Source organism: Apteryx mantelli, chromosome 5 (genome assembly GCF_036417845.1).
Source record: "Apteryx mantelli isolate bAptMan1 chromosome 5, bAptMan1.hap1, whole genome shotgun sequence".
Classification (NCBI taxonomy): Eukaryota; Metazoa; Chordata; class Aves; order Apterygiformes; family Apterygidae; genus Apteryx; species Apteryx mantelli.
In genome coordinates, this window is record NC_089982.1 from 20,949,011 (window position 1) to 20,973,967 (window position 24,957).

Here is a 24,957-nt window from a genome sequence, read left to right on the forward strand (position 1 = left end):
TCTGAAAACCTTTGTTGAATAAACGAGTCAGGAAACAGGATTTAGCATTCAGGCCAGTCTCTTAGAGGAGAATATCTGCAGTGTTTTGTGTTTGCATGCTAAAGGACTTTTCAATGCTTGCCACTTTCTGATTTCTCCTGTCTAACCAAGAAATGCTCTAATTGTCTCTCTACTTTATTTTACAGCTGAGAGTTTATGCGCAGCCATTGCAAATACACACAGCAGAATATGCAGCAAACGTAACAAAAACTGTGTTTGACTTCTTTGAAAATTACTTTAATTTGAGCTATTCTCTTCCAAAACTAGGTGATTATTAATATTTATATTTCTCATTTTGTTAATTCACTCTCACAGTTATGTTTCTCCTGCAAGTCCCCATGCTTCAGTGGAAAATAGAGGATGAAAATGGTTGGTTGCTAACTGCTGACATTATGTCAGGATGTTTTAAAGCTGTATCCCTGTAGTTCAAGATGTTCTTAAATGTCATGATGGGAGGGTTGGTCTCAGTAGTGATGCTCTGTTCCTTCAGTTCTCACTGCTGGCATGGTTATTTTCGAGTGTCTTGTGGAAAATAAGGGGAAGCATTGGTGACATGAGCAAAGGAACATTATGAGCTAAAATAGAGCCAGATGCAGTTAGAGAAAAACATGTACCACTTTCATGGAAACTTCTGGACAAAAGTCAGCAGTGAGATAAGTGAAGATGTAAACTGCCAGAGAGTATGTCATACTATTTACTAATGTTAGTGCAAAGTGGGTGTGTATCCACTTCTTAGAGAGATGAATGTGGTCCAGTGTATAATTTGTAGTTTCTACTGCCACGCTGAATATGAAGATCCAGAGTTAAACAAGATTGAGTACAGTACCAAATTTTGCCTCTGGTTACAAAATCAGAAAAAAAAAAAGAAAAAAAAAAGCATTTGGGCATCCTTTAGCTTGGGCTATCTGGAATCTGGATCTGATTTGTACAGTTTGAACTAATAAAGTTGGGAATGTAATCGGTGTTGTAAAAATGCGTTGGAAACGCCTCCTCCTAAAACTTCCAAAGAGGTAATTTAGTTAGGTTCATAAACTTAAAAGAATGGAAAAAACATTAACTACAAACAAGTTAAAACAATGTAATGGAAAAAAAACCCTAAAACTTTGAAGACTATTAACAGTGCTATTCAAATCCTTTATGGGACATTCATAAATGTAACTAATATGCTAACCCATATTACTTTAACAACAGATTTTTACCTCCTTCCTTCAAAACATCAGCTGAGTTTACTGTAAATTTCTGTCTGCATTTCAACAACAACTAAATTAGGGAAACAGTACAGTATGTTGTCTTTTTGCCCACTGGTCCCAATTAATTATTGGGACTACATCTCACCCATGTTTCATATCCATGCTTTCATTTCAAAAATGCCTGATGGTTCTGCCACATCATAGCACATGGATAGGGGCCTGCCTACACTATAAGGTGGACCTGTAACCTCTGGGTCAGTGGTATCAGATGACAGATGATCTGTAGACTTTACATTGTTTTTTCAGAATGTCTGTATTTTGGATAATAAATCTTGACTTACTGTATTGTCCCCTCAGTGTCAGAAGTCAGCTAGATCAAACCTGATGAACTAAATATGTTTCTACATAATGATTTATTTAAAAATAATATATCACATTGAGTTATGGCTTCTGGCACTGCCATTCTCTTTGTGTTCCTCATCTAGACCATCATTGGATCCCTTGCCAGACTATCAGCTTTGATTCTATAATCAAGCTGTTTAAAATAAAGTAAGTAATTCCTTCCTTCTATTAGAGGTATATGTGAGGGTTGTTTTTTCTATCTAATTTTAAATCCATCTGTAGTTTTTCACCAACTCACATAGGAAAGCTGTGGTCATTCTTTGAAGAAGAAAATGCCAGTTCAATTGAGTCCATAATTCTCAGTTAAACCTATATTGATTACTGACCATGAAGGAGTGACCCCCACAGACTGCCATGAGTAGAAGCAGATGCTGTTCACTACATGGGGGATTTACTTTGGTTAACGTGTCAATAAATATTTTTAATACAACAATGACATGCCTCATTATGCTACAGATAGTTTCAGATGGTTTATTGCCTACAGCATATCCCCAGACAATACTATTAATTTCTGGAGCCAAAATTAAGTAATGTATGGTATGCACGCTCCTGGGAGGTGGCATAGCATCATCTCTCAGGACATATTCTCAGTTAGTGCACCAGATTGTAGCTCTATTAATGTCAGCAGAGCCAGGGTGGTTGCTATCAGCTGCTGCAGGCCAGTCCCTCACTTCTTAAACACAGGTTATAGACTGCAGCCCACAGTGGTAAACTCAAACCACAAACAGTAAGCAAGCAAAATGGGCTGTGAATAAGCAGAAAGAGGATGAGTTAAGTGACTTAAAGAATCCAGCAGTAATCATGTTCTCTGTCTTTCACTGCAGATAAAATAGCTATTCCAGATTTTGGGACAGGTGCTATGGAGAACTGGGGGCTGATCACATACAGAGAAACAAACCTGCTCTATGATCCCAATGAGTCTGCCTCTTCCAACAAACAGAGAGTAGCAGCTGTGATAGCCCATGAGCTCGTTCATCAGGTACATTTTAGGACGTTTAATTTTTAAAGTGCTTCGCGTGTGTAGTAGCAATGCTTTATTTGTGAAAATACTGTGTCATGAATCCTGTCTCCAGATCATCTACGTGTGCTCACAGTTTGATTGCAAAATATCACACTAAGACAATTCCCTCTTAGAGCTTTAAAGTATCAGTACTGCCTTTGAATTTTCCTCAGGAAATTAGTGGCTTGGGTCCAGACTGTGAGCCAGCCTATGAAAATGTGTCTGAAATGTCTTAAAGGAACTAATTTGCATGTGCAGATGTCTCTTTTGGGCAAGCAAATAGGGACGAGTATAAACTGTGGAGGCTGTCTGAAAACATGTCCTTACAAACGCAAATCATCAAATCAAGAGGAAGAAACTAAAAATATTTTCAGTGGCACATGAATCATTAGCAGTCCCCCAGTAATATGTAATTTTATTATAAAAGTGATATTCTAATACAAGGCAAGGCCTGAATTCCTATTAAAATCCCAGAATTATGATAATTTTCATCTGGCAACAGGAAGAAATGTAAACAAATGATGTACGATGCAGAGATGTGAGATCCTGAAATGTACATTTACTATTTAGCTAAAATTGCATCTTTCATTGTTTATAATTACAGTGGTTTGGAAATATTGTGACCATGGACTGGTGGGATGACTTGTGGTTAAATGAAGGATTTGCCAGTTACTTTGAGTTCCTAGGAGTAAATGTTGCAGAACCAGATTGGCAAATGGTAATTATTTCTGTTTTGTGCAGTTTTTGGCAGGGGGAGGGGGAATGTTTTGGAAAGGAGTAAAAATTAGGCAAGGATAATGAGGACTTAAAGTATATTTATAGAAAACTAATATAGTGCAGTGCAAGATGATAGAGAAAAAGTTGGCTTAAACTGAGTATTTTCTGTACCTCAACTTCTATGGGTTTGAAAGTATAAGAACTAACTCAGTTTAAGCTTCTCCACCTACCTATGTTTTGGTCTGAAACTAGTTGAAGTAAGTTTTGTAAAGTTTTACTCTGCAGAGGAGAATCTTTCTTTTTACAAGTGAGTCAAGCGTTAGGTTATTATTATGGCAAATAATAACTAAGTGGATTCTGGGCTAAGCCTTGGCAATTCTTCAAGGTTGTTTAAAGTTCTCATCCTGGAAGATGGGGATTCTTCTTTATCTAGTTGGGCTGTAATATCTCTTCAGAGGACTTGTCATAGAGTCATTATCCAACCTGGCAAAGGCTGGGAACCTGGACCTGTCTCCACAACTTGGGCTATTCATCAAGAATATCAGACCTCCCCATTCAGCTGTTGCCAGCATTTTAACTGTTATTTCAAACACTCCAAATCAGAGTATCTCCAATCCACGCAAAGCAAAAGTAGGCAGTGACAGTGGATGGCCCATAGCACTAACTGTGCAGCAAAAACACCTTCATTCACTTCAGGGTTTCAGAGAAAGAGGGTAGCCTTAAATATGCATTATGCTCTGAGGAATGAAAACAGTGTGTGAATAAAGGGAGGTTTCTTGCTTTCTCCTTCCTCCCTCCCAAAGAGTAGTGATGGCACATAGCATTCATATTTCCCCCAGCTGTCCAGAAGCAATGAGATTCTGGTTACCAAAACTTGCGCAAGGTATGCACATGGAAGGAAGCAGGGTTGGTTTTGCATAGGTTGAACCTGTTGTCAAAAACTACTGGCCCCTGAGTCCATGTACTTTTGAAGCAGGCAGTGCCTACCTGATGCTTCAGAGCATGCTTCCTTGCCTCCCATCCTTGCTCACCCCAAATATCTCATTTGTATAATATGAGGCTGAAGACAAAATCATTCCTGGATCACTTCTTCTACACCCTGAAGTAAATCTGTCATGCTATTTGGATAAGCAAAATTTTAATTACTGAGCCTAATATTTAACAGTCCTTTTTATATTCAGACACTGTGTTCGTTTAAGACCTAGAGCCACTTCAATGTTATTATCCTAATGAGTATTAGAAGAGAAAACTAAATAGAAATTTAGTCTATTTTGCCTATGTTGATTAGGGATTAAGGGGATATTGACTGCAGGTCACTTCATCTTTTAAAATAATAATAACAATCATAGCAGACCAAGGGATGGGGAACTCTAATTCCTTCCTCCCTCCTTCCCTTCCTCCTCCCCAGCTACATCTTCGCAAGAGGAGCCCATAATGCTTTGCAGATATTATCTCACTACTGAAATTGGTAATACAGGCTCCTTTTTTCCGTACTGAGTTTTTGTGTTGTGATACACATGGGAAAACAGGATTTGTAAAAGGCAATTTACCTTAGCTAAGGAAAAAAATGTTTCCTCTCCTCTCAGTAGTATGAGTGGGTAAGCCCTCCTTTAGAGGAGGTGAAATTTCCTTCCATTTCCAACTGCCTCCCCTCTAGAGAAGCTGCAGTTCAAGCTACTTATTTTGTGAAGCAAGACCCAGAGTTCTGCCTTTGTTTCTATTCTAACATCTACTTTTTCTCAGCTCGACCAGGTTTTAATTGATGATGTGCTTCCTGTAATGAAGGACGACTCTTTGCTGTCTTCGCACCCAATTGTGGTTGACGTGTCATCTCCGGCTGAAATCACCTCTGTGTTTGATGGGATATCCTACAGTAAGGTAGGCAGGCCTCTGGTGTAACCCTGGCTGCAAGGAAAGTGGGGGCTTGGGAGAGGAGATAAAAGGCAGGGGAGCTCATAATCATCATTTCTAACCCACGTGGGCCGTGTCTGCACAAACCTCTTTTCTGGGAAGTTCCCTATTGTTGCCAATGATGATTCAGACAAAAGCAGCTGTGAGAAGAGCGGCGCAACCAGAGCCCCAGTCAGCTGTTGTGTGCCATGCGAACCTGCACACAGCACACGGCGGAGCAGGAAGATCACAGTGTCAGCAGTGCCTGCCACTAGAGTTGGCAGTTTTAAAATTATCCTAAACAGGGCACTAAGCACACCCCTATCCCATCACCTCATGTGCCGAGGCAGCCCAATTATGTCAAGCCATATAATCTAATGCAAGGGCAGAGGCCTGGATTCCCTCTCTCGCGCTTTCCTGTCCCACCTTTGGGGCAGTATAACTGCGATTTTGAGGAAGTGAGACAGGGAATCAAGTAGGGGAAAACATGAAAGTAATTTTGTCTCATGTTGCTCACAGTATCCCAGGCATCCTAGAAGCCTTAGGAAAGATGGGCTACCACAAGCCCAGGACTCCCTGGGATCTAACCACTGTTGACCTCCAAGACTATCTAGGACGGAGATACTGGGCTCAGCGTACCTCCTTGACTCAAGCACACTGAAACAGTGCTGCTTCTGTTTTTTTTTGGGGGGGGTTGGCGCATTTAGTCTGAAGAAGTACAGGAGGAAAGCACCCCCATCCCTCTTCCCTTTCAGCACCATGTTTGCCACCAAGGTCGTGGAGGAGCTCAGACTCTGGTCACTCTCTCCTCGACCAACCATCTCCAACACCATGTTGTGTCTAACCCTGATAAACCACATTTGTCTTGACAGCTTCTTGTATGACTCTATCAGTTTCCTGTCTGATGCTATAGCGGTAATTTCCACAGAACACGCAAAATCCACTATTACTACATCCTGCTTGTTCCCTCTATCCAAGTTCCCATTATCCTGCTAAGCATAAAGTATTTCATTGATTTCAGCTTTCATTAAAATCTGTAGTTATAGTTATTACTTTTATTAGCTAGACTTGATCCATTTCCATCAATTCTCTGTTTTCAATTGTTAAATCCTCTATTCAGCAATACAATCAGTATTTATTGCATCATAAATACCTCACAGTCAAATCGTAAACCACATGAAAACCTACGTTGTATAACACTGAATTTCTTAAATCAAACTAAACAAAAGTCAAGAAATATACAGAGCTAAATCAAATACTCTGGACCAAAATAGGATATTTCAGTGGTGAGCTAAGCAAGAGACACACTCTTGCATGGTCTAAAAAAACAATGAAAAAAAATCTTAGCTTTAACTCATTTCTTTGTGCCTAGATAATTGCTACATGAACATTAATTTTTTTAAGAGAAAACACTTGAGAACTCATGCATTGTTTGGGAACAGTGTGCTTGGGGTATAATTTGGCTTGAATGAGAAAGTCTTCACATAGGTTTAGCTCAAAATATTGTTGATATTTTTATATAAATGCTTAACAAAATTAGCTTGTTTCTTTTTGGCTTTATTTTGGCTTCTCTTTAGCATTTTTCTTGTAAAAACAATCTTCTTGTGATAATATTCATCAATAAATAAATAAAGCATAACTTGGAATGCTCTCTGTTAGTTTTACCAGAGCAATTACAGGGCTTATACAGTCCTAAAACTCTAATGAATTGCCTAAGGGTCTACGGAGTCATTACAGTGTATTCTGTGAGTGAACATCTAATTGCTGTCAGAGCAGTAGGGCATTATGCATCTAGGAAAGCTGCACTAGGTAGAGCTGGTGACTATACATTTTTTATATATATATATATGATACATACACACATATATATATTTTAATCTGCACTTAAAAAGGAACTACTTCTTGCCTCTTTTTCAAGTTTAATAATCTCTCTCAATTTGACACATTGTGTTAAGATAACAGTGAGATTTTCCATCTTTGGAAATCAGAGATTGATTAGCTTTTCAGAAAACAAATATTTAAATATGTTCTGCTTGAAACTTGCTTTTGGGAGCCTCATGTTTTTGAAACCTCCCAGCTAAAGTTTAGGATTAAACCCGCCACATTTCTGCTTTATATAATATTGTAATACGCTTAGCAATTACTACAACTCTCTAGAAGAAGTTATGCGGGCATTGATAAAACATCCAAATAAACACACACACATATCACCACCAGACAAGCTCAGCTAATCAAATCAAGGTTGCTCCACTAAACCTCCCCAAATATTTGAAAAAGACAGAGTTATGAAAACACCAGGGTTTCTATAACCAGTGGTTTTGTTAGCATGAGTTTTTCTCAAACACACTCCGTCACACTGTAGTGGAGGGACAGGAGTAGGGGAAAGAGACTGAAAAGCAGTTGTAGAAGATGCAAGGGGATGACAATTCATTGCAATTTAAACCAAAAGAAATCTCCCCTGCCCCCTAAAAACATGCACAAGAGCTCTACTCTGATTCTTACTATAAATGCGAGGGGACGGTCTGTGAGAGGTGGCATCAGATAAGAAGTGGCTGATAGATAAAGCCGAGGAACCAAGATGCCCTAGTGCAGACAAGCAGCCTTATGATCACTGTTAATCATAAGCAGCCTTATGATTACCACCAATGAACATCTGTTCTAAATTTTACTGGATCATTCTGGAACATATTTCATGGCAAACATGTTAAATTAGTGTATCAGAAAAGTCATCTGCTGACTACCTTGAATCTGCAGCAATAGTTTGGAAAGCAGACTGAGGCATATCTGCTCAAACTCTACTATGACTAGTGCAGCCAAGTTGTTATTCTCAAACATATAAATAGGGGAGACAGGATTTACTGAGAACCCAAATAATGCTCTTGTTTTCATGGGACAACTGTATTTTTAAACCATTCAGAGCATTAGGCTTTCACCTGTCCTTTCATTTATTGGGAAAATGAAAACATACTAATCCTAAAATTGTATTTTACATTTTAGATTTGGTTTGCATAGTGTTTGTTTTCCTTCATTTCGTGCCCATACTGTTCTCTTTGTCCCACATGACTCTTACTTATCTCTCCAGTTTTCTCTGTGTTTCTTTCTTCTTTCAAGGTCCTAATTGTTTTCTTTCTGTGTCATACAAGTAAGTAACTTCTCTGATCCTAATGCTACTCTCCTTCAGGAGCCAAAGCTCTTGCACCAATCTTCAGCCAAGCTCATTGTGAATCTTCAGATGAGACATCCCCAACATGCAATGCCCTGGACCTGCTCCAGTTCAGGAGTTCCTGTCTGTTGGGTGTTCAGCAGAAGTCATTTTCTCTCAAGCTGTCCAGCTGGATGTGGCTAGTTTCTCTGCTGCCATCAGCCCAGTGTTGTTTGGGGTAGAAGAGGGAGTGCTCATACAACCTTTGGCAGATGGGTGGGATAGTAGCCCCCAGCAGCAGGGCTCGGGAGCCCTTCCACTGGCCCAGCTACATTCAGAAGAGGGCATCTGGTTGGGACTAAAGACCAACTCTCACGGTCAGGATTAAACTCAGGGTTTGTGCAGGCCGGCATGCTGCACTGTGAAGGAATTAGGAAAAACCACTTTCTTAGCCACATGAATGACTTCTATTTTTTGCATGCAAAATATTCACGTTACTTTTTAGGTGAAGAGAAAGGTGTTACAACAGTGTGGCATGACCTTGTTCCCTTTCCCTTTGTCCCCAGGGTGCGTCAATTCTCCGAATGCTTCGAGACTGGCTGACACCAGACCTCTTCCAGAAAGGGTGTCAGGTATGACAGGTTTCAAAGCATGCAAGAAATGCAGCTGATCCTCACACGGTGGTTGCAAACCCATCATTCAGAAAAGTGAACATCAGAGATCCTGGTATTAGTAGCAGAAATATATAATTCATTTCAGTGCCAACTGGACAGTGTCAAAGGGAAGTTCATGCTCCTGCAGAGCAGGAGTGTGAACTGCAGGATGATTTGACAGTCTGCCCGCAAGGACCTAAATTCATGACAGCTTGGTAGTACAGAAACCTCCTCAGCTCTGTCTTTGCTCTTTATCCTGTTGCCAGCTAGGTTCCCCTCACTCAGCTGGAGAGCACTTTTGCAGCTTCCTGGTGCCACTGTCCTCCAGTCCACCCAAGCCTGCTATGCAGGAATCTGTTACAGACATAAGGACTTGACATAGGGGAACCCTGTCCCAAAGAGCCAAGGTAATCAGGTCCAGAAAAGGGAGATGTTGCATAGTTCAGAGACCTTTCTCTTAGAGGAAAAACGCAATGCTACAAAATTACAGAAAGAAAAAGGGGAGAAAGGAACCCTCCCTGAAAGAGCAAGGTTATATGCTGTTTCCTGTCAGCTGACATCTGAAGTTTCTGAAGACAGGTTTACTGAAATGGTTCTTATCTCCCTCCCCTCTGGAAAGCACGAGCTGCTACAGGACAGTTGTAGTATTTTCCCTAATTTTTCCTTTCACATATTCAATCAGGACAGTTCTAAATGACAGGAAAACACAGACACCCTGTCCACAAGAGACTAATAACTGCTGTTTGCTCAGAGCCTTCAAGAACATAGAAGTAGCTAGCTGTGGCTAAGAATGAAACAAACAGCACCATCTACTGACTAAACATTACCAGGATCCAGTTAACAGGATAGGAAAGAAAGCATGTTGAGCAGCTAGGTAAGCCACAGACGGGACTAGTGTTTAGGATGGGTGAATACTAAGTTGAACGCCATTATAATCCTTGCAAAAGTCATTTTGATCACAACTTAGAGGTGACCAGATTTCCATACTTCCACTGTGATTCCACAACTACTCAAACCTCCTGAAACAGCTGTCTCCTCCTAACAACCTCCCTAATTAGACAGAAATGTGCAACGCTTCTGTCCATTTGAATAAAATATAAAGAACTCTTCAAGTACAAATGTATTTCATATTAATGTGACATCAGAAAATGCTGACTCCTAATATTATGGGATACATTAGAAAGTAAGGGAACTTTATAAGATTAATATGGATCCGTTTAACCTCCTGCAGTAATGCAAAATGGATATATTGAGGAACTTCATTCACAGAGCCAAAAATATCTGTTCAGTAAGCAACTATAGCTTTCCTGGTGCCATTTTGGTCTTTGCCTGGTTTTTGTTTTGAGACAGACATTTAAATTAAAACAGTAGTTCATAAAAAAGGAGAGTCCTCTTCTGGAAATACGTGTGTATATATATATACATGTATATATGTATGTATGTATAAAAGTATGCATGTATATAAATAATCATACCTTATTATGAGTAAATTTAAAATACTTAAATACTTTCACACCTACTGTATTATCAATAGGGAATGCTCTTTTTTTTTCTTCAGCAGACTGACCTTTTCAATACTTCTCTGAGGAACTAGTTTTCCATGTTTTTGGCTTACTTGAAGTTAGAAGCATTGCTTAAAGCAACAGCCTCCCTCCCATACTTATGAAAAGAAGGGGACAGATCTCTTTTTTAGAACAGCCTATCATTTTAGAACAGCCTAAAATAATCCTGGAATATCCTATGGAAACTCAATACGGTGAATGATGCCTGCAAAAGCTGGGGAAATGAATCAGCCTACGTCTAGCTCAAAGTTCCTCCAGGTTCAGAATATTACTGATCATTGGTAGATATTATGTACAACTGATGCTATCTGAATATGAGTTTTGTTTTTGTACGTGAAGAAGAAAGATCTGGTAGTATTTTCACACAGTCTTCTACCTCTCTCTAGATATATTTAAAGGACAACTATTTCAAGAATGCCAAGACAGACGATTTCTGGGCAGCACTGGAAACGGTATGCTTTGCAGCAATCTGAACCCTTGCTAGTGAAAAGTTTCAGATTTCACCCTACTGCCTTGAATTTCCTAAACTTTTTATACTCTGTAGCTCTTCTGTCAATGAGAAATCACAAGCTAGGCAGCCTCCCAACATATTCCAACACAACTTATTTCTAGTAAATATAATATTATTTCTTCATTTTTTGACAGAGGAGTGTGGGGAGAGGAATAAGAAACATGACTGCTTCTGAGAGGATTCCCCCCCCCCCACAACCTCCAGCAATTCAAACTAATTTCATGGTCTCACCAGCCACACACATGCACATCTGTACTCTTCCTTATGCATGTACACATGCACTCTTCCTTATGTCTAACCAGACTTGTCTAGTTGAAAGCTCTTGACAATATTCATCAGCAAATAATATTGGTGCTTATCATCTCTGTCCCTTTAGCTTCTGAGTTCACTGTCTCCATTCTCTGGTCTTTCCTTCTCCTTGAGGCCAGGTTGTTTCTTCCCATCTCATTAGCCCTAAAGGCCACCTGCCTACTACCAGGTCCTTAACCTGACAATATATATCCTTTCCTTTCCTTCCCCCACTGTGGGCACTCACACAGCCCAAGTTGTGCTTTCGTGTCTGCTTTCCAGTTCCCATCTTCTCCCTGATCCCAGACTCTTCCCTGCGCATCTCTGCTTTCCCTCTGGTGTTCTGCATCTTCACTTCACCTGCTCAACCTGAACAAGGGAACAGGCATCCTGGCTCCTTTCCCTCCCACGCAGCAGGCTGTGGGAGGGCATTGGCAGTTTTCTCCAGCTTCGGTCTGTAGAATACAAGTTCATGGTCAACAGAATGGATCAGTTTTCACATTAGTGTAGCTGCTGTTAGTGATACTGGCTCCTCCTTCACACTCAGGCCAAGGAACGCTGCAAGGGAACTTCTGGCTTTGAAAAGTCTCTGTTAATCCTCTCTGTCTTGTTCTGTTCATTCTTCAGAAAATAGGGAGAGAGATTAGAGCATGGAAGGGACCTCAAAGGGCACTGCGTATTTCTTGTCTATGTTACTGCCTAAACTCCTGCTCACATACTCCTCATTTCCTCTGGATATGTTTGAGTTTCCAGCTCACTCCTGCTTTCTATGACAGGCACCATAAAAAGATTTAACAGAGTATTTTTTGTGCTGAACTTGCTCTTTCCTTTGTTCCTTTTTGCTCTTCTTCCTCTCAGTGTCAAACACTTTTTTTTTCCACTTTGGCCTGAATTTGTTTTTTCACTGCAACCTTTTCCCCTCATTCATAGGCAAGTAATAAACCTGTGAAGGAAGTCATGGACACATGGACTAGGCAGATGGGTTACCCTGTTTTGGAGATGGGAATTAATTCAGTGTTCACACAGAAACGTTTTCTCTTGGATCCCCAGGCAAATGCTTCTTATCCTCCTTCTGATCTCGGGTAAGATCTTATTTTAAATGTCTGTTCAAAACAGAAAGGTAGAAATACTGTACAGACAGATACTCTCTCCTACTGACACACAAAAAAAGCAGTTACACCTGTTCTTGATAAACTTACTCTCAACACTTGTATTTAAAAACAAACTTAATGGAAAGCTAGATTGAAGTATTTCAAATTTAGGACTGCATCAGCCCCTTGTCTCAAGGGTTCTCTCTCAAACACAGCAGAACAGGAGTGGATGGGGTCCCGCCAAAGGTCTCATTCTCATGCACAGACAGCTCAGGTGATAACAAGCCATTTGTTGAACCATTGCAAACTGCAGTCTGCCAAACTAAGAAAAATTGACACAAAATTGTTTCTTCTCAGAAAGCAGGTACCATGATACAGGTATTTTATACCAGGATAGCTTATTCCCTTTTCCCATATGGTATAGGAAGTATAATACATCCCAATATAGGGTCTTACCTATGTGGTTTAATTAACATGAATTACTGTGAAATAGCTGGTCATGTATGAAGGCTAGTAATCCTCATCAACAGCTGTTTTTTTCCTATTTAGCTCAGGATTGTATTGGCTAATTTTAGCCATCTACAAGATAGTTACCTAGTCAAAGATAGGCATTTTGGGCCCTTGTGTGGCCAGAGGGTCAGCTTCAGACACACATCTACCCTATTCAAGACAGGTAGGATACTGTAGAAGACCATATTTTTTAATTAGCAGATGACTAGCATGAGAGGAGATGATCCCTGCCTGTGCATTGGAATGGCATGGGAAAAGGGCTCAGCTACCCAGTGAAGTTAACCAGGTGAATAACTGACCAGAGCTGACATCGTATGTCCTCCTAGCCAGCCCCAATTCTCAGGCAATGCAACTTTGCTAACATTTCAGTGAAAGAGATTCAAATTAACCCACACTGGGAAGGTTCTGTTGCTTGAACTAACCAAATACAATTAAACCAGTAAAATTTAACTGTTTGAATCAGAACTAAAGCTACCCAAATGGAACTTTCCATTAGCTTCTACTAGCTATTTTAATACAAAGACTGAGAACAAGGAAAGAATGAAGAAAGAGTTGTGGCCATTTTATTTCCTTTTGATTAAAAAGGGGAAAAAAAGCAATGCAAGGCCCACAGTATTGGCAGATACGTATAGGTATCAAAAGAGTTGAGATAGGAGAATTACCCACGTATTTGTAACGTACTTCTCCCACCATAGCAAAAAAGTTTGCAGACTTGAAGCAATTCTAGCTTCAAACTCCAGCCCTGTACCATATGAAGGCTGGTGTTACAGACTATTCAGTCAAAATGCTTCTTTGTGTTAAAAATCTTGGCTTACTGCACTATGCAGGAATCTTGCTTTCACCTGACTTCAAGAATTACAGTAACTTGCCATTTGTCATTTCTCAAGTAGAAATCCCAGTGCAGCTCCTACCTTAACCTGTCAAGAAGCTGAGCTGTGCACTGTCCCTGCCATTCTCAAAGTGATAGGGGAATTTGTTGCTAAATGTGTTGTTTCTATAAATGACTTAGAAGTGAAATGCAATAGTATATGTTATTATAGTATCAAATACTGATAATATCTATGCTGGAACAGACTTACTCTCTTGCCTAGGAGTCAGTCCACTGAAAATCCTTATTTCCTCCTTCCACCTTCACAGATAGGGGTAAGGAAGCTCTTGAAGACATCATACCACAGATGGAACTGGCCCATTTCACCTCTGGGTGAGGGGTTTTGATTTAAGCAGTGAAAACTGCAGGCCCTGTGCATGCTTTATTCTCTGAACCCTGCAGGGATGGTCTCCCCAGCTGCCTGCAGCATGTCTGGCTTGAAGAGTCCCCTCCTGAATCCTGGCACTCAAAAGAAATAGGTCAAAAACTTGTCCTTTTAAAATAGTGCTGCTGGGCAAATATGTAGCTACAGCACAGCCTGTCAGGAACATGTCCTCAATATGCACAGTTAACAGGACACAGCTATTGTATCTAATGCTCAGGAAAAGTATTTATGTATGCGATTTCAGGAACATATAAAGAAAACTAAATAAAATCCCCCCATTAAATGCATTTACAAAACAAGAGTTTAAAAAAAATCTTTTTGGGGCTTTCTCATGGGGAAACACAATGTTGAGGCTTCTGGTCAAACAACAGCCCCTCTAAATTCCATGGCAGTATGTTACATAAGACAGCTAGTAAAAGCTATAAGTGTATAAACCTGTTAAAATATTTTTGCTCAAAAGACGTAAAACAACAGCTAATCATTCTTCCTGGAGGTAGCAGGAGCCTACACTCAGGTAGAAGGAGCATAATCTTCATTTTGACATTTCCTGGAGAGTAACCATCATTCCGTTGATCCAGGATTGTAAAGAATATTCAGATTTGCCTGCTGCAATTGTCACCAGGATGTTTAAGATGGAAGAAAAGTCTCCCTGGGATGGACTGCAATATGCTAATGTGGAAGAGCAGCTGTCTGCTCAAAAGGACTTAATGATTTCATTAGTCTTGTGTAGGTGATTGTGCAGATATGCTTGTATCATACCCTGCTGTTGTAGTTCTGCGACCGCCCAATCAGGGCCTTGGACAGGCTGTGCTGTGGCTCCCTTCTGAGTCCAAATCTCTACAAAGTTTGGACATGAGGCATACCCCAGACCAAGGAGACTGCACCTAGTCACTGAAGGTATTCAAGGAATTTCTCAGCAAGAAGTGTAAGGTCACGTTTGGCCCTCAGTGCTTAACAGTGGAAGAATTATGGTTGTCTGGAAGAAGGAAAATAGGCTGGAAAGGGCAAGATGTCCTCCTGATTGTATGGCAGTATTGCTTAAACTCTTTCAGTCTTCCCATATATAAAAAAGGTTTAGTAATACTTGAACACTTATCTCAGGTGAGTGTTGTGAAGATTAACTGTTGTCTGTACAGAGCCCTGGACATATAAATGTTAACACTGAGGCCACCCATCCACATATAATCATCTTTTGCTAAATTAATTGCTCTGTGCCCTGCTAGATTATTACCTGATGTGACATGAAGATACTACTTAATGAGGCTGCATGTTCTCAGCTATAGTAATAAACTACACAGTGTAGCACACCAGAAATTCATCCACACAATCTCTCTCTGATTGTGGGTAATTATTACCCTCTTCAGCATGCAGAGGCACCAGGAGATGAAGGATGTGGCCCTAGCAGTTCCACTGATCTCCAAAAATCCTGATACACTGTGCTGCTCTCGGATCAAACCTTTGGCGCATAATTAACAAAGCAGCATATTAACTTGACTCATACATCTGCCTCGGACACTGGACAAAACCTTACCCCGCTCCCTTGCTCAGTACACCAGACACATTTTGAGAACTATTTATAAATACAAAGTATTAAGACAAGCTACTGCTATTCCCCATCTCTAGAGTACAAACATGCTCAGACACTTCACACCTTTTATTTTGCTTTACAAGGAAAATAACTGCCCTAATCATACCACACCAATATCTGACATTTCCTTGCCTGAACAGAATATCATAGTACAGAGCTTTAGCTAGAAGAGTCCCCTGAAGCATTATTGAGAGAACATTTTTACAACATAGACAATAACTATTGGTAAAAAGCTTATTTTTGTTACAAGGGATATTCGATCAGACACTGATAGAGGTGTATACATTATATATGTATATAAACACTGACACAGTTGGCTTTATAAAACAAAATGTACACATTAAACCAAATAAAAAGATATACTAGGGTTTTATTTTTAGTATTTGGTTTCAAATATCATTTGATTCTTTTTCTCTTTAAATAATTTCAGTTACAAATGGAATATTCCAGTGAAATGGGGACTTGGGAGCTCAATGAATTATACTTTCTACAATAAATCAGATTCTGCAGGTAAACTTCCCTTGTACTTCTTTTAAGAGTAATGAGTAGAGTAAAGCTTTTCAATGCCCTTAACAAGAAATAAAATACACAGTTAACTTTCATGCTTTTCAGTTTTCAGATTAGGGAACCAGCACATAGCTTGGTTGTACTGTAGTTAGTAGCCATTTCTGGAATAAGATTATTCCTCCACCATATACACATTACATCAATTAAGGTCCAATTCAGTAAAGTGCTTAAGCATGTGTTTAAATCCAGCCCTATTCAAGAAAGCATCTAAACATGTGCTTAATTATATAATGCACTTATGTCAGTGGGACTTACAAGTGTGTTTTCTTGAGTCTAAGACAAGAGATAAAGTGGGAAGCTGATGAACACCTCTGTGGCATGGTAAACAAGCAATCTGAGTCAGGTTAAGGGAAGGGAAAAGAGCTATGAATGGTTAAACATATTTTCTAATGCTGATTTAAGGAATGAGGAAATGTCCATATGAGTATTTTTGATTTTTAATGTTTGTTCTATTATGCACTCAAATCTGAATGTCTCATTCTCCTATTCTAGTGCCCAAAACTGGGAGAAAAGTGCAAAACAAATTAAAAAATTAACTACTGATTTCTGGAATTTTTAGATTTCATCAAAAGTTGAAAATTCGGAAATACCACAATCACCTCTTTTTTTATATTCTTTTGAATTTTACCTATTTAAAATGTAGTTTGTCTTTTGTTCTATTTTTTTTTCACTTGGTTGCTTTTAGTATCCATGCAAAAGCAAACAAAAGTGTCTTCAGTAATGATACTGATCAGAGATTTACACAAAAAAGTTTTCCTTTTTCAACTTCCACATCACAAAACAATGGGCTGTGAGGGGCTATTAACTTGGCAAGGCCTGTTTGCATGACTGGCTGCTTACTTCTATATCTGTAAAAGTCTTGGGTAGTAGGACAAGCAGCAAGTTTAGGGAAAAAATTACCTCATATGGGTCATCCAAACAGAAAAGTGCTTTTAACTCATGACCAGCCTCAAACCGCAGATCAAAGACCACTACTTTCAATGCGCAGGAAGGAAACTTTCATAACTAGTAGTGCCAGTTGGACCAAGCCATATTTTTGAGAAAGAAACATCTTTCCAGGTGTTTCATTTAAACTGGAAATTCCTTAAATATGAGTTTTGAGTAAAGTCTCAGCCTGTTTTACAATTCTGTTATCTATAGCTATGAAAACTGAATCAGAAAAGAGTACAGGAAAAAAAAACTTACAGAGTTGGTTGAAATAAACTAAAAAATAAAACAAACAGAGGATAAAATGGGAAAACTTTAAAACTAATAATCATGAAACTGAAAACTGTCAGATCCTTTTAAAAGAAATTAGTAAGAACTATTTCTTTGCAAATTTTTTCATTTTTCACAATGACACTAATTTTCTCCATCCTCACCCTAATCACACTGATCTCCATTTTAAAGTTAAACTAGCTGGCCCCAAGTAATTACCACAATTCAATATTCTGAGACAAGTGCTGGCATCCATTAAGGTCTGTGATACAGCCATTTTTTCAAAAATTCACCTAAAATTAAGCTTTGGATCTTATTTTGACATTGGTTAAAACCAAATATTACTTTTGGAGCCAAAGCATCTCCAGTGAGTTCTCTGAGTCACGTAAGATGTGCAAACTGATCATTGTTTGTTTATTTGCAGGAATTACAATAACATCATCTCCCAATTCTTTTGTGAAAATTAATCCAGACCACACTGGATTCTATCGGGTGAATTATAATAGTCAAAACTGGGCTAATTTAGCCAGTCTTCTGGTCAACAATCACACAGTGAGTGTCATGACATTAACCTGTTTGTGGTGGGTCTCTTATAGGGTCTCCAGATGCTATTTTTCCAGCAAATCATCAATATATTCCTGATTGCTCTCTTCCTTTTTCCATATAGATGTTTTCAGCTGCTGACCGTGCAGGGATTTTGGATGATGCCTTTTCTTTAGCAAGGTAAACTAATTCCTTGCAGGGATTGCAATACAAGTTTTTTGCTTTCTGTTGTCTATTAATTAGAATTAACTCAGCTCAGGTGGCTGGAAGGAGAATTTTAAATCTGATGTAAGTTTTAATTGTTTTTCTGCTTATGTTGTCCTTCAAAAGGCACAAATATAAGTATGTATTGGCAGCTTGTAGCACCAGCATAGTTAAGAGAAATGTTTCCTTTCACTTCAGTGGAAGAGTAAGCAGGGCTTTAATTGTGAAGGTCTTAGAAAGGGGTGGTTTTGCCATGTAGGAAACAATAATAGAAGCATTCCAGAAGAAGCTAGGATCCAGAAAATCTGGGGTATGTCTATAATGCATAGCATGGCATTAGGAAGTTACTACCTCACCTTTCTTGTTTCAGAGATTGCTTGGAAATTTCTAGCTCTTGCACCAGGCCATACTGACATACAGATAAACTGTAGGTGACCTTCTGTAACAGCCTGTAAGGCTGAACCTCCTCAGCCTTTCAGGATGTTTCCAGAACCAGCAATTTCCTTTTGTATGGCAAGAGTTAATGTAGTCATTTGAGGGTCACCCGCTTCTAGGCACGCTGGTCTGCACAACATGGGCAGCCTCCTTGTGGTGACGAGAGGTCCTGTAGCTGGGCATCTAACAACAGTAATCCTTCAGTGGTCTCTTTGGAAAATACCTCCCAAGTTGCACTGCAGACTATTTTCCTCCCTCCCAAATTTTATTTCAGACCTTTTAAAGTGAATAGCGCTCTAATATTGTTAAAGAAGAGAGTTCCTGGAAGTCATTAAAACAACAGAAGTTATGTCTTCTCCTTCCTCAGAGCTGGACTCGTGAATTACTCTGTTGCCCTGGAGCTCACAAAATACCTAACAAATGAAACAGACTATTTACCCTGGCATAGAGCTATTTCAGCTGTCACTTACCTCGCAGACATGCTTGAAGACGATACAAATCTCTATCTTCAGTTTAAGGTGATGAAGCAAAAAAACATTCCGGCACGGAACCACTGGATCTGACAGTTCAGGGTCTATAACAGCAATAATATTGAAGTTCAAATGATTTTCAAAGTTGCTGAGCTGTCACTATTTACTTTTTGTTATTGTACTCTTAAAAAAAATGCTGAAAACTGCTTAGTATTGATCTCTCAATTACCTGGATTGTCAATTCATTTGGAGGAAAGAAATTATGCCTCATTATTCTTATAATCCATCACAGTAAGTCACAGTACAGGCATTTGTTTGTCAAGGCTGTCCTGCATCCAATAAATAAGTTCGTATAGGACAGCAGAAGCTCTGACACCTGTCCTCAGCACGAAGGATAGCTATACCTCAACATGGCAGTCAGCAAGTTTGATAACTGACCTGAAGCTGAACATGATTTAATAGTCACTGAAATAAGTATGTAGTGAATTCAGCATTACATCTGGCAAGAAGCTTTGGCATGTGTGCTTGGTCACACCCCGGCCTTCATTCTGAAGCACAGGCAAGGCTGGAGAGAAGCAGGTTGACCTTGTCCTATCTGTGCATCAGTGTTGCAAGCAAGAGCGCATGAGCTTGTTCAGACATTGCATGCTATGGTGGTCCGGAAAGGTTGTGCGTGCATGTGTTTGTGTTATTTTTTGTTCAAGAAGTGCTAGTTCTGGGAAAATTAAAATGAGTAAAACTATGAACACAAATATACTGTTATTTAATGAAATTTATAAAAGTAACCAAAACTCTTTCTCTACCTCAGGACTATTTTCGTTTCCTGGTAAAACCCATTGTAAACCAGCTGGGTTGGAGTGATTCTGGAAGCCATTTGGAAAGGTTGAGCAGTCATTTTTTTCCATCTCATATTACTGACAGATTCAAGGAAAGTTAAGCAGTGAGAAAGTCTCTCTTTTTTTTTTTTAAAGGCTTCTTCGTGCATCTGTTCTAGACTTTGCATGCAGTGTGGACGACACAGAAGCTTTGAACAGTGCTTCATTCCACTTCCAGGAATGGCTAGGAGGAAAAAAGTGAGTGCTCATGGCTGTTGTGGCTGCTGAAGAACACAGTGACCTGAAGAACACAGTGGTCACACTGTGACGTGGTCACAGATCTCAAGCAGGAAAGGGGTAACAATATTAAAGTACTGTTTCTTTACTCTAGTCCTCCTGTAAATCTCCGACTCCTGGTATATCGCTACGGGATGCAGAACTCGGGCAATGAGCCATCTTGGAATTACATGTTCAAGAAATACCAAGATACTTCATTAGCACAAGAAAAAGAAAAGCTCCTGTATGGTCTGGCATCAGTGAATAACATCACCCTTTTGGACAGGTGATTTAAATACACAGAGATATTTCTTTCCCTATAGAAGCAACTATTCATCGTTCACTCATTCACCTGTCCTCTCTCGTGCTGTCATATCTGTCAGATTACAGCATGAGGAATGCCATAGGTTTTCAAGATCAGTTATCTAACAACCTCCTCTGAGATACTGCCCCTTGCTAGCCCAGCTCTCAGACTGGGCTGGTGTCTCCCCAGGCTGCCGCTCTACATACACACATCAGCCCCCTTCAACATAGCTGATATCTTCCCGTGAGGTGGTATCACAGAGCGGGGATGCAGGCAAACCTCCTCACCAGGGTCATTCACCACTGTGTTGGAGCCCTATCTAAACATTATAAGATGGTGCAATTTCTGCCTGAGAGTTCCCAGTTTAAGACAAGATGAAATAAGGAATTATAGAAGGTGCTAGAAGAGTGAAAATGAGACTTATAATATATAAAGTAGTGGTAGAGGCCAGCTGCATTCATAAGTTCTTGTGACCACATAAACTAAAGCCATTCAGTAACTAATCACTGACATGATTAAGACATGAACTAATTATTTAGATCAGCCTAAATCTGCAGAAAATAAAAATTCCCTCCTAAAGCAAGGAGAACTGTCTCTTATTTTATGATTAAAATAACAAGGGAAAAAGAGCTAACAGATTGAGAAAATTGTCCCTATCGCTTGCATATAGGAGAGAAGAAGATAATCCTTAACTCCAACCCACAACAGTGTAAGCGGTGCTCCTCTGCAGGTGCTGTTGAGAAGTTAGGACCATACGACTTATCTCCCTGTATGTGCGCATGCTGAGCAAGTCACTCGATCAATCCAGCCTGTCTATACCATAAGTGGATGTACAACTGCAGCACATGCAGGCACACTATACCTGAATGAGTTCTAATTTTGTGTGGATAAGAGCTTCAGCAACAAAGCAACAGCACAGATTTCTGTGAGCAAGCCACCTGCCTGTGCACTTACAGTCCCTACAAGGCCTTTACAATCCAAACCGCTACTTTTTTGGTGCTTGGCTACCCAAACAGGCTGGACTTCTGGCTGAGGTGTATCTACCCATCCAATCTTGTTCTCACTACTTGATTACAAAATAGAAATAATAATGGATTTTGGCAATTTTCATGTAACTTAGAGGCATGAACCCTGCTGATTTTCTAGAGATGACTGAATGTTTATGTTTCTTTTGATACAATTATCTCATGATATCATTAATAGATAATTATGTTTTAGATCAGCCTGTCTTTAAGATGCTTTTGAAAGAATAACACCCCTGTCTGGGGATGAGCTGTAAAACGATGGTGGCAAATACTTGAGAATTCAGATATTAACATTGCATTATTTCTTACAATCATGAGTAGAAGTGTATGTTGGAGGTGTTAATATTTGCTTTCCAGAATCTTTCATTAAATGCTCTCATTGATTCTTATGGGATTTTTCTTAGGTATCTGAAATATATTTACAATACCAGCCTCATCAAAAGTCAAGATGTTTTCACAGTCCTGAGATACATCTCCTATAACAGCTATGGGAAAACAATGGCCTGGGACTGGATACGGCTCAACTGGGACTACTTAGTTGGCAGGTATGTTAATGATTCTGTTGGGAATTTTAAGTCCATATCCATATGTATTTTTTGTTATAAGCCATGGCTTGCTTTATTTTCATCACACATCTATTATCACTGACCTCTATTTACTTTTCTTCTGGAAAAGCAAAGTTTGCAAGTTTTCTTTAATTTCTAGTCATCCTTATACTCAGCTTCTTTATATAATGAGAACTGAAAGTGTATTCAACACAATTATTGCCATCTACAGTGAAAAAGTGTGTTGCTGCTAACTTGAAAATCATTCTTTCCCTAAATGACCACTTATAACCAACAGTGATTAAAAAGCATAGAAAGTTCTACCAAGGCTGCAGAAACACTCTGCAGTATTCCACAGTCAATTCTCCACTCTGACGCAGAACTTTCTTTCTATTGATTTCATAACAAGGCAGTATACAGAATTTTTTAAATTCAGCAACTAGCTGAATTAACCAGCTAGTAACAGCAACCAGCAGAAGGTAACAGAAGATCAGCAGAAGTAACAGTAAAAATTTTAGTGACTTCTCTCTCTCCTTCCTGCTCCTTTCTAAAAGCCAGGTCAGGGCACAGAAGCAGAATATACCTGCAAACCTAGAGCTGTGAACCAGGCAGCGTTTGTATTGTTCAGCAATTTGGTTCCATGGAGGGAGATAGGTGTTGGAGGACCAAGATGTCTTTAAACACTCAAGTCCCAACATGAGACAATAAGCTTTCAATTAATAAAAACATCTCCCAGCAGAGATCGCTCCATTAGTGGAAATATTTGAGAACAGTATAATTATTGTATAGAAGTACTATTTTTCAAGTATTTCCAAAAACGCTGAAACCTGGGTGCCTCTGTTTTCTGGCAGTGCAATGAGAAGTTTAAACTTCAGATAACTGTTTGTGCCTTTTCTTTCAAACAGTCAACAAGTATCCTTATTTTTGCATCCAATACTGTTTATTAAATTGTTTTTCTAGATTCACTATCAACGACAGATACCTTGGCCGAATAGTAACCATTACCCAAACCTTCAACACTGACCTCCAGCTTTGGCAGGTATGGTGATAGCACTTATCTTTATTTTAAGTAAACGTATTTTAAAATCTGCTTGCCAGGAAATTCGTCTTTTTGTTGTCTAAATGTCTAGAGCAGCATGAATTACTGTAAAATTATCCCAGTGCTCCTAGCTGGAGCTTAAGTATCTCTTTCTTACAAAACTGCCCTTAATCAGGTTCCTATAAAAAGTTATTTGCTCAATAGCAGCATTCTTTATTTCATGTCAATTCTTTTTCTCTCTCTTTTCCAGATGGAAAATTTCTTTGAGAAATATCCTAATGCTGGAGCAGGAGAATCACCCAGGAAGCAGTCAATTGAGCAGGTGAAGAACAATATTGAATGGCTAAAAAAAAATAAGGAAGATATACGAATGTGGTTAGAAACGCGGCTACGCCCTTAACGTCCTACTTTGTTAAAAATGTCGGGCACTCATTCTGGTCACTCAGATCCTCAGAGATATTTAGCAATGTGTATTTCACAGCTAGCTACCTTAGAGGACCAAGGCTTAATGCTTTTTTTCTACAAACACTCAGAAGCCCATTGCTAGAGCAACATCTGTGTAGTTGCTGATCCCGGATCCTGCCAACACTTGTGCATATGAATAGCTTTATATTCTGGGAGATGAATTTGCCTGAATAAATAGAAAAAATGTCTAAAGTTATTCAAGGTAGAAGTGAGGGCAAAACTGGGGTCCTTGCTGATCAAGCTGATTGGTCTCTTTCTGTAAACCACTCTGAAAAGCTACTCCTTGGTTCATACAGAAGTATCTTTACTACACTCAGGGATTCCTTTCCAAGTGCACCTTATGGGAGCTCTGTTCTGAAGGAAAGGGAATTACACAGTAATTTGAACTTTGTCCGAAAATTGTCCCATATATTTATATCTTTAAATTCCACATTCAGGATTTTGCTTTGCTTTCTTACACTACAGAAAGGCCAGTTAAAATTCCCTCCCCATTGATTTTTCAAGTTTAACTACTGGCACACAAGGGAATCAATATTTTCAGCTTCATTTTTCATGTTACTAACTGGGATTCCGTAGCTTGGGGAAGGTGTTGTCTTGCTTATTTTTGTCTTGTTCATAAATCTTGTCAAAAGAAGAACTTGTGGCAGTGGTTACTGCAGACAAGACATATGGTACTTATTCTCTCTTTTCTTAAGGAAAAATAAAATAAAATGATTCACCTGGAAATTTCAGTCTCTTTCTAATAAGGTGATAACACTACTTGGCATGCAGAAAAACTACTATTACATAGCCCAGCTATGGGGTACATATAGCTTCAGCAGCTTTTCAGGGGAAAAGAAAAATTCCTAAACTCTCTGAGAAATTACAAAAATGGCAAATCCAGGCAGAAGGGGCAAATATGCCCCACTGCTGCAATTCAATCTGCAGTAGAAACATAGGCAGCAAAGAAAGGACTCTTATTTCCAAATCCCTCTGCCACTGCACAGCTGGAGCTGGTGCCAGGGCCAGTTTGCCTGTTGCCTCCGGAGCGGGGAGCCAGGAGTGCTCTGGGGCTCCCAGGTTTCCCTGCACTCCCTCACTGTGTCCTGCTGCTGTACAGGCAGGAGACCCGAGCATCAGCCCATCCTCATTGCCTTCAGTCCCATTTCCAGTGTGGGAAGGAGCTGCAGCAGATGGCAGCCGGCAGGAGCTGGTCCCTGTCTGGATGACCTGGGGGCAGGACCCCAAAGTGTCTCT

General features: G+C 39.6%; 1 protein-coding gene and 1 long non-coding RNA gene across 2 annotated transcripts in view; one reads left to right on the forward strand and one right to left on the reverse strand.

Annotated features, from left to right (window-relative positions):
- The window catches only part of LOC106491901 (uncharacterized), a 75,473-nt gene extending 56,124 nt beyond the window's left edge, over window positions 1-19,349 (reverse strand). The window contains exon 1 of the long non-coding RNA XR_010884249.1: window positions 19,253-19,349. This is a non-coding gene — a long non-coding RNA (uncharacterized lncRNA). The remainder of the gene's footprint in view (window positions 1-19,252) is intronic.
- ENPEP (glutamyl aminopeptidase) overlaps window positions 1-24,435 on the forward strand; it is a 36,982-nt gene extending 12,547 nt beyond the window's left edge. Inside the window, exons 4-20 of the mRNA XM_013951592.2 lie at window positions 186-306; window positions 2,456-2,610; window positions 3,236-3,349; window positions 5,092-5,226; window positions 8,947-9,012; window positions 10,982-11,047; window positions 12,325-12,476; window positions 16,267-16,346; window positions 18,025-18,152; window positions 18,268-18,323; window positions 19,150-19,300; window positions 20,061-20,134; window positions 20,224-20,325; window positions 20,459-20,629; window positions 22,077-22,217; window positions 23,178-23,256; window positions 23,507-24,435. Coding sequence (XP_013807046.2) covers window positions 186-306; window positions 2,456-2,610; window positions 3,236-3,349; window positions 5,092-5,226; window positions 8,947-9,012; window positions 10,982-11,047; window positions 12,325-12,476; window positions 16,267-16,346; window positions 18,025-18,152; window positions 18,268-18,323; window positions 19,150-19,300; window positions 20,061-20,134; window positions 20,224-20,325; window positions 20,459-20,629; window positions 22,077-22,217; window positions 23,178-23,256; window positions 23,507-23,656 — 1,941 coding nt within the window. The 3' untranslated portion in view covers window positions 23,657-24,435. The remainder of the gene's footprint in view (window positions 1-185; window positions 307-2,455; window positions 2,611-3,235; window positions 3,350-5,091; window positions 5,227-8,946; window positions 9,013-10,981; window positions 11,048-12,324; window positions 12,477-16,266; window positions 16,347-18,024; window positions 18,153-18,267; window positions 18,324-19,149; window positions 19,301-20,060; window positions 20,135-20,223; window positions 20,326-20,458; window positions 20,630-22,076; window positions 22,218-23,177; window positions 23,257-23,506) is intronic.
- The last annotated feature ends 522 nt before the right edge of the window (window positions 24,436-24,957 follow it).